General features: G+C 46.4%; 1 protein-coding gene across 1 annotated transcript; it reads right to left on the reverse strand.

Moving 5' to 3' along the window:
- Positions 1 to 8,804: 8,804 nt before the first annotated feature.
- CCDC89 (coiled-coil domain containing 89) lies at positions 8,805 to 12,249 on the reverse strand. Its single transcript, XM_083171228.1, has 2 exons — positions 11,633 to 12,249; positions 8,805 to 9,550 (listed from the first exon to the last, which is right to left on the reverse strand). Exons 1-2 carry the CDS (start codon positions 12,194 to 12,196, stop codon positions 9,128 to 9,130), a joined length of 987 nt encoding a protein of 328 aa, XP_083027354.1. The 5' UTR covers positions 12,197 to 12,249; the 3' UTR covers positions 8,805 to 9,127.
- Between the last annotated feature and the right edge of the window lie 4,112 nt (positions 12,250 to 16,361).

A 16,361-nucleotide genomic window follows, 5' to 3' on the forward strand; every position in this document is an offset into this window, starting at 1 on the left:
CACTAGACACATGGACTCACTCTGATAATGGAGGGATACTGATTTTTTGATACACGTTATATACTTATTTTCTATCTTTTTATTTATATCATTATATATCTCTCCTTGTTTGCGGATACGAATAGTTATTTTTTCCTTTTTTGTTAGGAGTAGTCACGGATTAGCACAGATTATCACCTTGCTTCAGCTCTTATTATGTGCACTAGTTAGCAAATTAGCCACAAGATGCTTTATTAGCATTTATCACAGTTAATACAAGATAAATAAAAGTCAAATGTTTATTGGGTAGAAAGGTTCTCCAAGGTATAGTCATCATTTTTTTTTTTGTTTTGTTTTTCTCCGTTTGTCCTTATTAAGTAGTGAATTGGTAGTTAATTGGTTTTGATTCACTCACCTCCAAGTGCCTTCAAAAGTTTTCCCGTCTAGGTCAACGTCCTGATCACCAGTAATAAGTCTGTAGTCTTCAGGCAATTTTCCATGGTTGAGACCTAATCCTTTTCCTGGGGGCATGGACTCCCTCGCTCGAATGCTGATTAGTAGTTCCTTTTTTTTGTTTCTTTGGTGTGCGGCTCGTCTTGTTTGTCTTTTTTAATTGTTGTAGGATGTGATGCATGATTATCCATATGTGGATTTGGTGGATTTATTATTGGGTTCTGATATCCTACAGTGTTGTATTTGTTTGTATGTTTTAACATGTTTGTATTTTTGCATTAATAAAAGACTCAATTAAAAAAAAAAAAAAAAAGTTATAACTATGCACTATAGTTTTGCTGACACCTGGTTTCCGATTGAGAAAGCCATACGTGAAACGTACGTCTCGGAAACACAGGTCCCCACTGTGCACAAGCAGGCACCTCCCTGCCTCACCTGCTATAGACATCCAGATCCCGCAAGAGCTATCCTGCTACTGTGCTGATTGTGCTGACTTCGCGATTCTATCCACCGCAAACACCACAGCTGCAACAGCCATCTCCCCCCCCTCACAGCCGGCTCACGCTGACTGCATTTCCCACGCCGGAAGAGACCAGTGAGACCAGCCAGAATACCCGGCTTTCTGCTGTTCACTCTATCCACCAGATTCACGGAGATCCCTGGCCGGCAGCAGATCCCTGTTTGCATTGTGATACCTGACACCCGGTCATTCAAGCACCTCTCCTGCCAGAATACACCATATGAAAGCTGACCACCGCTTCTGACAAGCCGGCCTCTGCAGATAAGTGTATCCACACCAGGCAATCTGCCAGATTGTACATTACAAATCCTGGTCTGTGAGTTCAGCAGCCACTGCGGTATCCCCACCTGGCAATCTGCCAGATTGTACATCACAAATCCCGGCCTGTGAGTTCAGCAGCCATTTTCGGTATCCACACCTGGCAATCTGCCAGATTGTACATCGCAAATCCCGGCCTGTGAGTTCAGCAGCCATTGCGGCATTTATCTTGTAAATTATTACTGTGAATATTTCCTTACCCTCTTGTTGTCTCCTCCATATATAAACATCATTGTTTAAATTATACTGCGGCATTAGGCAATCACGCCAGTCACTGACCAAGTATAATTATATTATATATGGACCGGAGACAGGGGCGTAACTAGAACATTGTGGGCCCCATAGCAACATTTTTAAGGGGCCCCCCACAACTTTTAATGCTGCACCACAATGCATAGTGTATATATATATATATATATATATATATATATTCATACTGTACATGTACACATGGGATGTAGTCCCGGCAGTTAGGATGCTGGCGTTCAGTATACTGATGCTGGCATCCCAATTGCTGTCAGAAGGTTCTGGAACATCAAAATGGATCAAGATGCTCACACTGGAATCCCAACACCCAGAATCCCGATTGGTAAGAATGCAGGGAGTGGTAGTGTTCGGCTGGGGAAAGGGGGGGGGGTTTAGGTTTAGGCACTACTGGATTAATTAGGGTTGGGCAATGGGGGGGTTAGTTTTAGGCACCTAGAAGGGGGGCTAGGCTGCTAGGCGGAAGTGGTTAGGTGCAAGGTGGTTAGGCATTAGCATGGAGGGCTAGGTCAGGCTGTGGGGGTTTAGGCTGTGGGCAGGGAGGGTTAGAGTGGGGCAGGGGAAGTATAAATAACTGATAGACATTCATACATAAAGTTACACTGCCTCTCAAATACAAACACACGTACCTGTACACTGGTTCCATACATATAGCCTGTACATCCCAACCCTGCAGCATGGCACATTGAGACCACTACTATCACCTTCCCCCAGGCCCAGGCAGTGACTCAATCCTACCAGTAAACCCATTGACTTTGGCCAGGTTAACGATGTGTTGGTGCTGGCGCTGCTGCCCGCTGAGGAGCAGAAGGAGATGCAGCTTCCCTCTGAGCTGCTGATGGCGGTGGGTAGGAGGAAAGGCAGCTGCGTGTTGCGGGAAGCGGCTGCTGTCCCTGCTTACACGCTGCCCACTGAGGAGGTGAGGCAGCGTCCCATTGATCATGTCGGCGGTGGTGGGAGCCTGAGAAAAGGCACGCAGCTACCCGTTGTATCCAGCGGGTAGCAGCTGCTGTTGCACCACTCACTGGGGAGCAGAAGGAGAGGCAGCGTTCCGTTGCGCTACCTCCTCAAGTCCTGGCTTGGAGCTGCTGTGGGTGGGGGTGGGAAGAGACGGACAGGCAGTTGCCCGTTGATTCATGCGGGGAGCTGCTGCTGCTGTCTCTGCTTTTGCGGCGCAGCCAGCTAGGGAGAAGAAGCAGAGGCAGCGCGTGTGCCAGTGGTGTAACTCTAGAGGAGGCAGGGGTGCACTTGTTATGGGGCCCCCCAAGCCCTCGGGCCCCATAGCAAGTGCATCCCCTGCACCCTCTATAGTTACGCCACTGACCAGAGTTCAGCACCCACATCAAATGCCTTGCATACTGCTCATACAGTTATTCTCCAACTAATTGCAGGTTTCTAAAAATAGGGATCATATCAATGCTGCTTCCCACAAGTGGTTAACTTATTTCTCTTCTGTCCCTTCTCTTTTTTGACCTATCTTGCACGGCATCCCAGTGGTGTACCTTTGAACCTAAGTTACTGTCCCTGCAATGCCATTTTCTGACAACAGGGACTAAAACTAGGAACATTTGAGGACTACATGCCTAAACGCACTCAAACACTTACTTCCTTAACCCCTTCCCGACATATGACGTATATTTACGTCATATGTCGGTTGCGGGGGAATCAAGCCAGCTCACGGAGTGAGCTGGCTTGAAAGAGAGCAGGTAATGGCTGTATATTACAGCCAGGTCCCTGCTCTCACGGCCACGAGCGGCGAGTTCGCCGATCGTGGCCGTTTAACCCTTTAAGCGCCGCGATCAAAGCGCCCGCAGTGCTTAAATAGCTGATCGGAGGGGGGGCGCCCCCCTCCGGCGCCGATCGGGGCCCCCCGCAGCGAGATCGGAGGGTGCCGATCGGTTGCCATGGTAGCCAGGGGTCTAATGTAGACCCCTGTGCTGGCCGTGTATGCATACCTATTACATCCTGCCTCAGGCAGGATGTAATAGGAAGTGCATAAAATCACTACGTTCAGCCATAGAGCTCTATGGCTGAACCTAGTACAGGCGATCGCGCCCCCTAGTGGTCAAGTACACTAGGGGGCCTTGTAGTAAAAGTAAAAAAATAAAAGTTTAAAAAAAAAAAAAAAAATATTAAAAGTTCAAATCACCCCCCTTTCCCCATTTCCCAAATAAAAATAAATAAAAAATAAAAAAAATAAACATATTTGGTATCGCCGCGTTCCTAAAAGTCCGATCTATTAAAATATAACATTAGTTATCCCGCACGGCTAAAGGCGTAAGCGGAAAATAATCCCCAACGCCAAAACTACGTTTTTTGGTCGCATCGCCTACCCAAAAAAAAAATAGCTAAAAGAGATCAGAAAGTCGCCCATATCCCATAATGGTATTAATTAAAAAGTACACTTCAGCCCGCAAAAAATGAGCCCTCACCCAGGTCCGTAGGTGGAAAAATAAAAAAGTTATAAGCCGCAGAACATGGCGACGCAACGCAAATTCGAAAAACCGTAACATTCTATTTTTTTTTTTAGTCGTAAAACGTAACGAAAACTATAGAAGTTTGGTATCCCTGGAATCGTAACGACCCATAGAATAAAGATAACCCATCATTTTAAACGAACTATGAACTCCAAAAAAACCGTAACCAGCGCAAAATTGTGGAATTGCGTTTTTTTTTCTTTTTACCCCACATTGAATAATTTCCTGATTCCCCAGAATATTATACGGTATAGTAAATGGTACCATTAGAAAGTACAACTTGTCCCGCAAAAAAAAAGCCCTCATGTGTCTATATAGCCGGAAAATTAAAAAAGTTACGCTTATTTGAACGCAAGGAGAAAAAAAAAAAAAAAATACCATAAAAGGCAATGTCGGGAAGGGGTTAAATACTTCACTACCAGGGTGTTATCGCTCACACGTTGTCCACTACAGTTATCACTGTACACAACGGGCAGCAGCATACACCAGGAACTATAGTGACTGGTATCTTACCTATCAATACTAACTATTGGTTCTCTCATTCCCAGAGGCCCAAATTGTGACCCTGCACTGTTCCATATACAACAAGGTCGATTTGGTTACCCCTGGCAACAGCAGAAACCTTCTTGTCTCTCTAATCCTATACTTGTGACGCTCTCGGGGACCGCTCAACTACGCATTCACTGAATACCCTCACATGCGTAGGCAGCAACCACTCCCTGAGCAAATACCCATCCCAAGTATTTCATTTACTTCTTAAATATCTTCCACCTTACCACCATAATTCTTAAGCAGCTACAATGTATTGATTGGATGTCACTGCATACAATGTCAAAATAGATCACTTTTAAGCAATTTGAGGCTAGTTGTCTGTACAGGTTGAGTATCCCGTATCCAAAATGCTCGGGACCAGGAGAATTTTGGATAACAGATTATTCCGTATTTCGGAATATTTTAATATTTCAATTATGTATTTTGAAGTATCTTGCATGTATGCTGTATAAACACATAAAATACACACAAATATATTTTATTACCACATACAATACACACAAATATATTTTATTTGTTCAAAAAACAAGGTTTCAAAACATGAAACAAAATTTGTGTACTATCTCAGATATTGAATTTGAATGCCAAGCAATCATTTTCTTGCACATATATAGTGCCAGTTACATATCATGTGGTGTAGTGCTGTTACAAATTTCCCCAGTGAGTTTTTAGCAAAAAAAATATTTTTTATTCACTTTCTGGAATGTATGGTTTTCGGAATAATTCGGATAACGGATACTCGGATACGGGATACTCAACCTGTATTACCAGTGGAGACTATATATTCTTACCCAAAAAGGTTTAATTAAGTCATATCTCTCCATAAACTTTGACTTCCAGACAACAGGGAAAGCTTATATTTCACAGCTTTCTCACCAGTAAATATCTCCCACATTAATTCTGTTACAAGTGGGAACACAATGTGTTGTTTTGTTTTGTCTCTGTCCTATGTCACTTAGGTCTGCCTTAATAGACCCATTTTACTAATAATAAAATACAGTTTTAACAGAGTTATAACACTGTACTAGAAGGCTGTGCCCCACCCGGGAGATTTCTTCATATCCTATCTTGGATATTTTTGTTTGAGGTGTTATAGATACAGCAATAATACTGGGGAAGAATGCCCCTGAGTACACAGTGCTAATTTATATAATCCAGAAATATTTCTTCTGTTAGCACACTTAGGGTGTACTCTATAGGAGTATCATGCATGATATTATCCACTCCATAGTCGTACTTGTTTAAACATATCACAGAAAATAAATTTTCTATCTACCCTTTTCCCAGCCCCCTAACTGGCACTACAAACATTAGAACACGTGTTTCGCAAGTATTGCTTCTTCATGCTAACCAAGAGGCTGTCCCCCGGGTCGTATCTTTATTTACATGATCCACCAATCATAGGACCGAAGTTTGACATGTGGCAGGGATAAGCCAATGTCTATGTTGATTGTCCGGCGCATTATTCAGTTTACTTCCGCCCATTCATGGGCGTATGCGGCACGCCGTCCCTCTGTATCTCATCATGCAGAGTACATGATCTGCATCCCGCGTCATGTGATGCATCATGTGGTCCATTTGGGCCAATCATGATGTGTTATGTCATTGTGTAGGAGGTTTCCTCTCTCAGTAAAGGTCTAGCATCTATATTTAGTGTGCACCTGCAAACTCCTCCTCCTGCTTGCTGCACTACAGGTCTCAGCAGGTAGCACCTCATATGTCCAGGGTGTGCAGTTTAGGGCCCCTCCCCCTATGTACTATATATATTGTGTATTCATACACACTGGAAGGAACTAGAGACGCCTTCCTCCTTAACTAGCACCCCGACCACCTGTCCCAGATTGTTTTTAATTAGGTTTGAGTCCAACATTCAAGACTGCACATTTCAGCTTGGCACTATGAGGATAAGTCCTACTATACATATATGCTGAGTGTTAGTCTGTGGGACTGTGTTTGGGGCGCAGGGCTCTTTGGGCTGCTGTTGCTGGGCTGCTCCATGGCATCATATCGTACACTTTCCATCACCCCTTTAGTTTGTTTAGTATATATGTAGCACCCTCCACATTTATTATTACCTCTTACCTAGGTAAGTCTTATCACATATAATTTCCCCTTTTACTATCACTTCCATTTCACACTAATGTGATGCCATGGGGTGGTTCTGCTGGGCTGGCCTGGGGGGCCCTGTGCCCTGGACCTGTCTCAGAGTAGTATTAGGGACTTGTCCTATTGAGGTAACCTGGACGTGGTGGACAAGCCGATAATAATGGCCATCATTATGCTAATAACCTCAGAAATGCAATATAGCAATAATATTAAAAGGTCTAGCATTTATATTTAGTGTGCACCTGCAAACTTCTCCTCCTGCTGACCATACTGATGTGATTACTGATTAAAAGAATGTCAGGCTGAATGGTTGGCCCCCCACATTTTCACCTCACAAAATCTGGCCTTCGTCGATGTTAACCCGCCGCCCCCCGCGCGGGTTAACATCCCCGACCCCCACCTCCTCGCATTGTGTTTAAGAACCCCCTCCCCCGTGAAGCTGGTACCTCCTGAGTTTGCAGATGATCCCTGCAGCCACAGTACTGTATGGACGGCTGGCTGCGCTTATGAAAAAAAAGGGACTTTCTGAAAATGGCTGCCTCATAGGAAAACCCATTTAAAAAAACTGTCTTTCCTATGGGGGCAGCCATTTTCCAAAAGTCACTTTTCTTATAAGAAAAGTGACTTTCGGAAAACGGCTGCCCCCATACGAAAGACAGATTTTTTAAATTGGTTTTCCTATGGGGCAGCCATTTTCAGAAAGTTCCATTTTTTTTCATAAGCGCAGCCAGCCATCCATACAGTACTGCGGCTGCCGGGATCATCTGTAAACTCAGGAGGTACCGGCTTCACGGGGGGGGGGGGGTTTCTTAAACACATATTGGGTGGGTTGTTAGTCCTGGGGGGGGTGTTAACCCGTGGAGGGGAGGGGTTAACGGGGGGGGGGGGGTTGTGTGTGTTAACCCGCGCGGGGGGGGGGGGGGCGCTGAAGACTGGCTTTGACCCTGTATTTGGAAAGTTTCCAAAAACGGGTCTGCCAGTGCCAAAAAAACCGCACTTAAACGGTAATATACCATTTAAGAGATGCGGTGTGAAAAGGGTTTATTCCATCAATCCTGGTGCTCAATCTCACTGAGGATGCTGGGAGTTGTAGTCTGCTAAGAGCTCTGTATCATGAAGCATGACAGCATCAGTATCCGCAATCCGGAGATGCCGTACTCACTGGTTAGAAGCCATCTGTGTGCTGCAATATTTCTGTGGCTCCAAAGGGATCAGGAGTTGGAGAGGTGAGGCGTTGGGTACTATAAAATATGGCAGCAAGTGAGAATGGTGCAAAATGCTGTAGCTGCTAGAAGGGATGGTTAGGGGGGCAGGGAGGGTAAATAAACTTACCTGACCCCTTGTCAGGATTCCCTACTTTGGGATGACAGTGTCATCCGTATGTACTCAAGTTATGGTTAGTACATCATTTTGGCTGTGACTATAAATATATTTGTTAAGAATCCCTGCTATATGGTTATTGTTTTCCAATGATGTAAAGATGGGAACAAATTTGGTAGTACCCTTACAAGTTACAACTCCCTTAAACAATGCTTCGTTCCTCCAATAACATGATTACATTAAAAGCTATTGTTTCATACCTGCCTGCCTCAGAGACTTTGAAAGAGATAAATTATTGCTCATTCTCCAAATATATTCTACAATGGCACGGACAGATTTGTTAGTATCCCTTAGAAAAGATGACAAACAATTGGATTATATTAATAATTGCTTACTTGAATTAGGATATAATGTTTTCAATCTTGTAATCAGTCACTCAGTCTATTTAAATAGAGAAAAGTAGTGTCTGTTTGGTATCCTCATGTGCACCACACTGAGCATGGATCAGAAAACAGCAAAGTAGAGGGATCTCTGAGGAAATCATAAAGAAAGCTCTACACAAGGATGTTAAAGGTAAAGGCTATTAGACCACCTCCAATCAGCTTGACGTTCCTCTAACCGTAAAATGCATGGTTCTGTAGCCAACCTCCCTGGACGCAGCGGCAAGAGAAAAGTCTTAGGGGTTTTTCCTTATCTTTTTTTGCTGGAGACACTTTATTGTGGGGAAAATTACTATAATGGTTCTATTTCACATTTATATTCAGAATCTACTACATGTGAAATTGGACTCCCATCTTAGTAAATTTTCCCCAATGTGTTTAGCAATCAGCTGAAAAACATGGATATTAAAACATGGATGCTGAGAAAAACGAGAACACAATTCTTGACAAAACTTGATTGCAACAGAATTACGTTTACATGAAAGACAATTTAATATTTTAGTTACAAAGACTTAACAAAAATTGGTATTTCTCTAAAATTATAGAAAATATTCAATATATGTAAAGCATATAAAAATATTACTACAAAAACAAATGTATGCATCTGAAATTATTTAAACTGCAAAATAGAAACTATTCAATTACACTGGTGTTTCATATACAGCCAGTTATAATGGCTGTGCAATTACATTTACATCCTAGCCAATCAAATGCCGGAGTTTGGCATTCAGATCCCTCTCCTTGGCTAACAGTTCTCCACTGTGTTTTTTGTAGGCCTCAAACTCTCTCCTCAGGTGCCCCAATTCCTTCTCGGTATTTCCCAGTCTTGTATTTAGTTCTACTACCCTGGCATCAGCATTGACGGCTGTGATGTCTCTCTGATACCTCTCCTCGGTGTCTTTGATTGTATTTTGAGCACTCTGCAGGCGATTAGTAAGCTCAGCTGCTTCTCTCTGACGTTCTTGTAAGAGTTGTCCTCTCTCCATGCACAGATGCAGAAGATCTTGCTTCTCTTTATTTAACTCATCCACTTTCTTTTTAGCATCATTTTGCTCAGTCCTCCGTACTTCCTCCAAATGGCACAACTCCTTCTTTACTTGGTCACAGGTTACCTCTGAATCCTACAAGTCACATATAATCATTTTAGCAACAGATTTAAAAACATTGTACCATTGCTATCATTAATTAATTGTCAGCAGTGTCAGGACGGTAGAATTGTGGTCAATTTGGGAAGAATTTTTGCCCTGGCTGTTGATCATGGCATTTACCTGTGTCCAATGTTTAACTGAACCCATTGCTTCACTATAAATAGGGGCATAGGGAATAGTTCTGACTTGATAGCAAAGCTGCTTTTTAGCAAATGGACAAAACAATGTTGCACTGCAGGTGAGGCAAATGTATTATACAGTATGCAGAGAGTTAGATTTAGGGCAGACATAGGAAGAAGTCCCCGCTATGTACTAAAGTGAACTATCAGGGACAGTGTTAGCAATAGCTGCTATCTCTGTGAAGGTCCATACACACTGGGCGACTATGCCTAGCGTGTATGGACAGCGATGATAGAGTTCATCGCTGCAAGGAAAGCCGCTCCGTGCATACACACTGATCGGCTTTCCCCCTGCCTGGCACCGACGGAGGGGAGGAGGACGGCGTTGCATAGTGGAGCGCTATGCAAAGCTGTCCTGAAAGCCTCTCATCTGCTGGTATAACCAGCAGATGAACGGCTTTCCCGGTGATGTTGCGGGAGTGCGCAGCAGCGGTCATCGCGGGGCCATACACACTGGGCGGCTTTGAGCTGAAAGCCGCTCAAACCTGTTGTTTTGAGCGACTTTCAGCTCAAAGTCTCCCAGTGTGTATGGGCCATGAGTTACATGCCCAGCACAATGGAGGAGCCTTTCACATTTTTCAAAGATTCCTCTGAGGGAATATGACAGTGTGGATGCGGTATGCGGTCCCTGGGTCGGCAATCACTAGGTTGACCACTAATGGTCGACAGTAACTAGGTTGACACCTAACAATGGTCGACATACCCTAGGTCCACATTGACAGATGGCCCACACAAGATTAAGGGTAATATGGCATGGTCGACATGAATAATGTGGACATGGGTTTTTTCACTTTTTTAAGTTGGATTATCATACTTTACTATCCAAGTGGGCACAGAGTGAGAATATAATAGGGTGTCAAGCGCAGTGTGGCACCATTCCCAAAGCATGGCGAGCGCAGCGATCCATGTGAGGGGACACTTATATGGTGTCCGTGTCTATATACTTATACAACCAAAAAAAAGGTGAAAAACTCAGTCAGCCTTATTCATGTCGACCATGTGCACCGTAACCTTGTGTTGACCTTTTGTTAATGTTGACCTAGGGTATAGTGTAGCAATAGCAAAAAGCATCCCTAGGTATAAAACCTTATTCAACACACAGAAATACTCATGCACACAGCTCTCCTAGAGGACACAAATCACTGATCACTCTCATGGTGGGTTTTCTTGGATTTACTGAAGTGAATAGTAGTATACTTTTAAAAGATTCCTATTGGCTCATACATAAGATTGTACCCCTGATGAATTCTCTGTGAGACCAAACGTGTTGGATATTTTAGTTTCATCATCACCGAATACAATTGTTGTGATCCAGAAATGACTACTGAGATAAGAAATGTCCATTGTTTTATTTGAACAAATTCTCTTGAAGAAAGAAAAGTATTGGGCAAATATAAGCAGTGGTAGCACTGGTAGCAGCAGTAATATAAGCAGTGGTGGCAGTAGTAGTAGCAGGGCCGCCACTAGTAATTTTGGGGAATGGGACTGACCTTCAGTCCGCCCCCGCCCCCCCCCCCCCTTCCGCTCCCGCCGCACCTGCGCCCCGTCTCCCTCCACGGCCGAGGGGATGGTAGGGCATGAAATACCACCTGTCAGCACATGTTTTTTTTTAAAAATCCATGTCAACCTAATGCTTGTGTCGACCTAATGACCCTGTCAACCTAATGCCATGTTGACCTTTTGAGTGTGTCGACCTAAGGCCTGTCGATATTCAGTGGTCAACTAATACATGTTGACCTAGTTACCTTATACCTCCAAAATTATATTTTTGCACATGGGCCAACCACTTGCACGTTCCGCCACTAACTAGTAGTAATATGAATAGGGCAAGTAGTAGCAATGATAGACGTATTACTACGGTAGTATGGACTCTTGCCTCCAGTCTCTGCTGTAAGAGCTGCAGCTCCCGGCTCTTGCTCTCCTCCAGCCCCAGCAGCACCTCCACTCTCTCCTGCAGGGGACCCAGCTCGGTGACCGCAGCCTGAAGCTGGGCACGCAGCTCCTGGATGTCCCGGTCCCTACCCAGCAGCTCGGGGTACTTGCCCTCCCGCAGGCTCTGGCACTCCGCCCGCAGCGCCTCGTTCTGCCGCTTGTATTCATCCTTGAAGCGGATCATGTCCTGGTGGTTGGCGGCCAGCGTCCCGAATCTGTCCTCCAGCCGGTCCCCCCGCGTCCTCTCCGCGGCCAGCGCGCTCTCCGCCTCCGTGCTCCGTCTCTGCAGCTCCCGGTTCTCCCCTTCCAGGCCCTGGCACTGCAGCAGCGAGTCGTCCGCCCTTCGCTTCAGCAGGCAGATGAGCTGCGACTGCTCGTCCAGCCGAGACCTCAGCAGCCGGTTCTCCGTTTCCGCGTCCCAGGGCAGCGAGCTCAGCCTCTGTATGGAGGAGGCCCCGGCCTCATCGCCCGGGCTTCCCCTGATATCGCCCGGCATGGTCATGGTCATCACTCGCTGGCGAGACTGGGGACTGTACAGGACGCCGTACACGTCTCCATAGCAACCACTGTTGTTGGTTACTATGGCCGACAGTGCTGTAGTATGAATGAAAATACGTGCTGTTTACAAAATACTTACTTATAGCTTATGCTTATATAATTATATTTAATGTAGGATACAGTATTTATATGTATGATATGATTTGGTACTCTTTACCTAGAAGGGTGCCCATCGCGGGCATTGCATGCACTAAAAAATCGCATGCGATGCGACCGACGCGATGCCCGCGATTTCCTATAGGGAACAATGTTAAATGTCCCAATTGACCCGATTTTCCTGTTCAATGTCTCAATTGACCCGATTTTTCCATAGGAAACAATGTTAAATGGCCCACAGAGGCCAAATAGGCACCCTGAAGTGTGAAATGGCCCCCACAATTGTTAACGCCACCCCACGATCAACGTCAACCCGAAGCGTGGCGAGTGCAGCAGTATGCGTCCTACGACCTTTTCATACCCCCACTATCCACGTCGGCGTGGAGTTGAGAATAGAAAGTGTGGCGAGCGCAGCGAGCCACCGAGCCCGAAGCGTGGCGAGGGGACGCGGATACCTTCACAGGTATCCGCGTCCCCTCGCGTGCTTCACAGCTGTCCGCGTCCCCTTGCGGGGCTCGCTGCACTTTCTATTCTCAACTCCACGCCGATGTGGATAGTGGGGGTATGAAAAGGTCGTAGGACGCGTACCGCCGCCCCTCGCGGGCTCGCTGCGCTCGCCACGCTTCGGGTTCACGTTCATGGTGGGGTGGCGTAAACAATTGTGGGGGCCATTTCACACTTCAGGGTGCCTATTTGGCCTCTGTAGGCCATTTAACATTGTTTCCTATGGAAAAATCGGGTCAATTGAGACATTGAACAGGAAAATCGGGTCAATTGGGACATTTAACATTGTTCCCTATGGGAAATTGCGGGCATCGCGTCGGTCGCATCGCATGCAATTTTTTGGTCGCATGCGATGCGACCGACGCAATTTTTTTTTACAAACGATGCCCACGATCAAAATCGTGGGCGCCCTTCTAGGTAAAGAGTACCTATGATTTATATGTATGATAGCTGCATGCATTGTATGTACAAGTGCCTTGAGTCCTGTTGGAGAAAGTGCGCTATATAAATTAACCCCTTGAGTGGTGGGTTTTGCTGGGGCAGGACAAACCTACCAGGGCTGCCCCAGCAAAACCTACCACAGGAATTTGGAAGCCCCCCCTCCCTCACCTCTGCTCCGGCGTTAGTACGCTGGAGCTTCCCTGCCGCCGCTGTCCCCGCTGGGGATGTTCGTGTTGGCTCGGGAGGACTCGGGTGCCTGAGCGCTCCCGAGTCCCCCCGAGCCGCGCCGACCATACCCGAGCCTGCTGCCGACGTCACTGTAAAATGAGTGACGGCTGGCTGGCGGGTCAGGGGAGCTCTGGCGTACCGATCACCGGAGCAAAGGTGAGGGGGGGGGGGGGACTGGAAGTTTGTGACGGGGGGTGACCTCTAGAGGTGCTGCGCCAGTGGTACGCACCTATTGTATATTAGTGGTATGCCCGGAAATTTTCCGGGACAGCCCGCTGCAGCAGCGCATACCACTCAAGGGGGTAAACCTACAGACTGGGGCATTAGGGGCCCAACAGGGAAATGTAGCTGCAGGGACCCAGTGAAGGGATGTGTGGTAGGGATCAACCATCTATGATTCATAGTTTATGGCTGATATAGAATAGTTTTGCTGTTGATGGGGGAGAACCAGATGGTTTCCCTCCATCGATGGCACAACATAAACAAATAGGGTTGGTTTTTCCCAAATGTGCCTGGACAATGAGCGCAGCCCTGCCCCTGACACCTGTGAAGCCCTGATAAAAGAAAATGGATGACCATTGATAGTTAAGACCGTCAATGGTCATCCATCACATATTATGCTACCATTGATGACAGTTTGGGGTATTGTTATCCATGGCAATCACAACAATGGCCATCACTAGTGTGTAATCAGCTACTGGTAGGTGTGGTCATCAACGGGAGGGGTGTGACCATCTGAATGATACCGACACCGCAGGGCCGGACATCGCTATTGCCCGCAGTGTACACACGGGATGATTCTGACTTACTAGGTGTTTTTGACTATGTAGTCAAAATCTCCTGGCCAAATCGCACTGTGTGTACACGGCTTGACACACGCATGTAGGCAACAGGAGAGAGAGGGTTGGATCAGGCCAGGGTTGGTCTTTGTGGCCACTGGGATAGAGTGGCATGTCTCTGGGGCAGTCAGGTAGGTGGACGTGACACCATGAGCATGGAGCTGTGGGGGGAAGCACCAGGGCCAGCCAATGTAGCTATACTTCCCCATACATGAATGTGCCCCCACTTTCTCATAACCACCTGTACTGCTCTCATTGATGATTTTATGAGAATGATTTCTCAATATTTCCCTTTCATTTACTCCCCCCCCCCCCCCCAGAATACATGTACCCCACCATGTGCTATTCCTGTAATGTGTACCTCCTCAGATTGCACACCCTGCTGGCTCTGACCTATGCAGGGCACCAAGCTGGTTGCCTAAGATGGTATCTCTGCGGGCAGGAAGTGGTCACATGGATGTTTTTGTGCAGGGTTTATCATACTAATGCACAAGTATTTGCTTTCCAGTATATGCATTGGGTCCTTGTATGGCTCACCTCCTACAGTGTAACCTTCGTAGTGCGCCCACCATGGCTGCCTCATGTGGTGCACTTGTGGATGGGATGAAAAATACATGGACCTGAGTATACATTGAAATCATCCATTTTGGCTAATTTATTTTAGGGGTGATCTATTCCACCCAGGGTAATCCTACGCAGAGCGCCTAAAATGGCTGCTGCACCTGGTACCTTGTCAGGGTGGAGTACACAACCCATGGAAGTTATTATCTAAAATGCTACACCAATCCTGCATTATACTTAAGGGTTTCTTTTGTCTGTTACTGTACTACCAATATACTCTGTATTATGTGCATTGATTTTTAATGTCTGCAAAGCGCCTTGAGTCCTGTTGGAGAAAGTGCGCTATATAAATTATACTTACTTACTTACTTACCATCAGGCAGGTAATTGGAACATAGTCAAACAGGTGAATGTAATACAAATGCCAGATGGGTAGATGTATGTGACATAGTCAGGTTGAAGGGTAGGTGAATGTAACAGTCGACAAGACAGGTAAGTGGATCTGACACAGTTGGGAAGACGTATAGGCAAAAGTGACACAGAGAGGTAGATGATGTATGACAGTCGGGCAGATGGGTGGATGGATGTAATGTGGACAGGCAGTAGGTGGATGATGCAGATGAGTAGTAGGTGGATGTGACATAGATGGGCATTAGGTGGATGGGACATGGTCGAGCGGATGGTTGTATGACAGTCGGGCAGATGGGTGGATGGATGTAATGTGGACGCACAGTAGGTGGATGCGACATGGTCGGGCAGATGGGTGGATGGGCAGTAGGTGGATGATGCAGATGAGCAGTAGGTGGATGTGGTACAGATGGGCATTAGGTGGATGTGACGTGGATGGACAGTAGGTGGCTGTGACTCAGTCGGTCAGATGGCCAGTAGGTGGATGTGATGCTGTGGGGCAGAAGGTGGATGTGACGCAGTCTGACAGATGGAATAATGTGGATGTGACGCAGATGGGCAGTATGTGGATGTGACGTGGATGGGCAGTAGGTGTATGTGACGCGGACAGGCAGTAGGTGGATGTGATGCGGACAGGCGGATGTGCAGTAGGTGGATGTGACACAGACAGTAGGTGGATGTGACGCGGTCCGGTGAACGGACTGGCAATAGTTTGCTGTGATTGCAGTCGGGTGTATGGTCAGTAGATGAATGCGGTGCAGGTGGGCAATAGGTGGACGGGCAGTAGGTTGACGTGGCGTGGATGGGCAGTAGGTGGATGTGATGCGGATGGGTGGATGGCAGTAGGGGCTGTGTTGTGCTTGGGCAGACGAGCCGTAGGTGGTTGTGACGTAGGCAAGCAGAAGATGGATATGATGCAGTCGATCACACAGGCAGTAGGTGGATGTGATGTGGACAGGCAGTAGATATGCATGACACGATCAGACAGATGGGCAGTAGGTGGAGGTCACGCTGGTGGGAAGTATGTGAACATGGGGC

Source organism: Crinia signifera, chromosome 2, assembly GCF_055691185.1.
Source record: "Crinia signifera chromosome 2, ASM5569118v1, whole genome shotgun sequence".
Lineage (NCBI taxonomy): Eukaryota > Metazoa > Chordata > Amphibia > Anura > Myobatrachidae > Crinia > Crinia signifera.

What these genes read in the sequence shown, in the direction of transcription:
- CCDC89 (XM_083171228.1), bottom strand. Translation starts at nt 12,196, where the DNA reads ATGACCATGACCATGCCGGGCGATATCAGGGGAAGCCCGGGCGATGAG. An exon ending in TCTTACAGCAGAGACTGGAG is followed by an intron (nt 9,551 to 11,632) that starts GCAAGAGTCCAT and finishes TGTGACTTGTAG; the next exon opens with GATTCAGAGGTAACCTGTGA.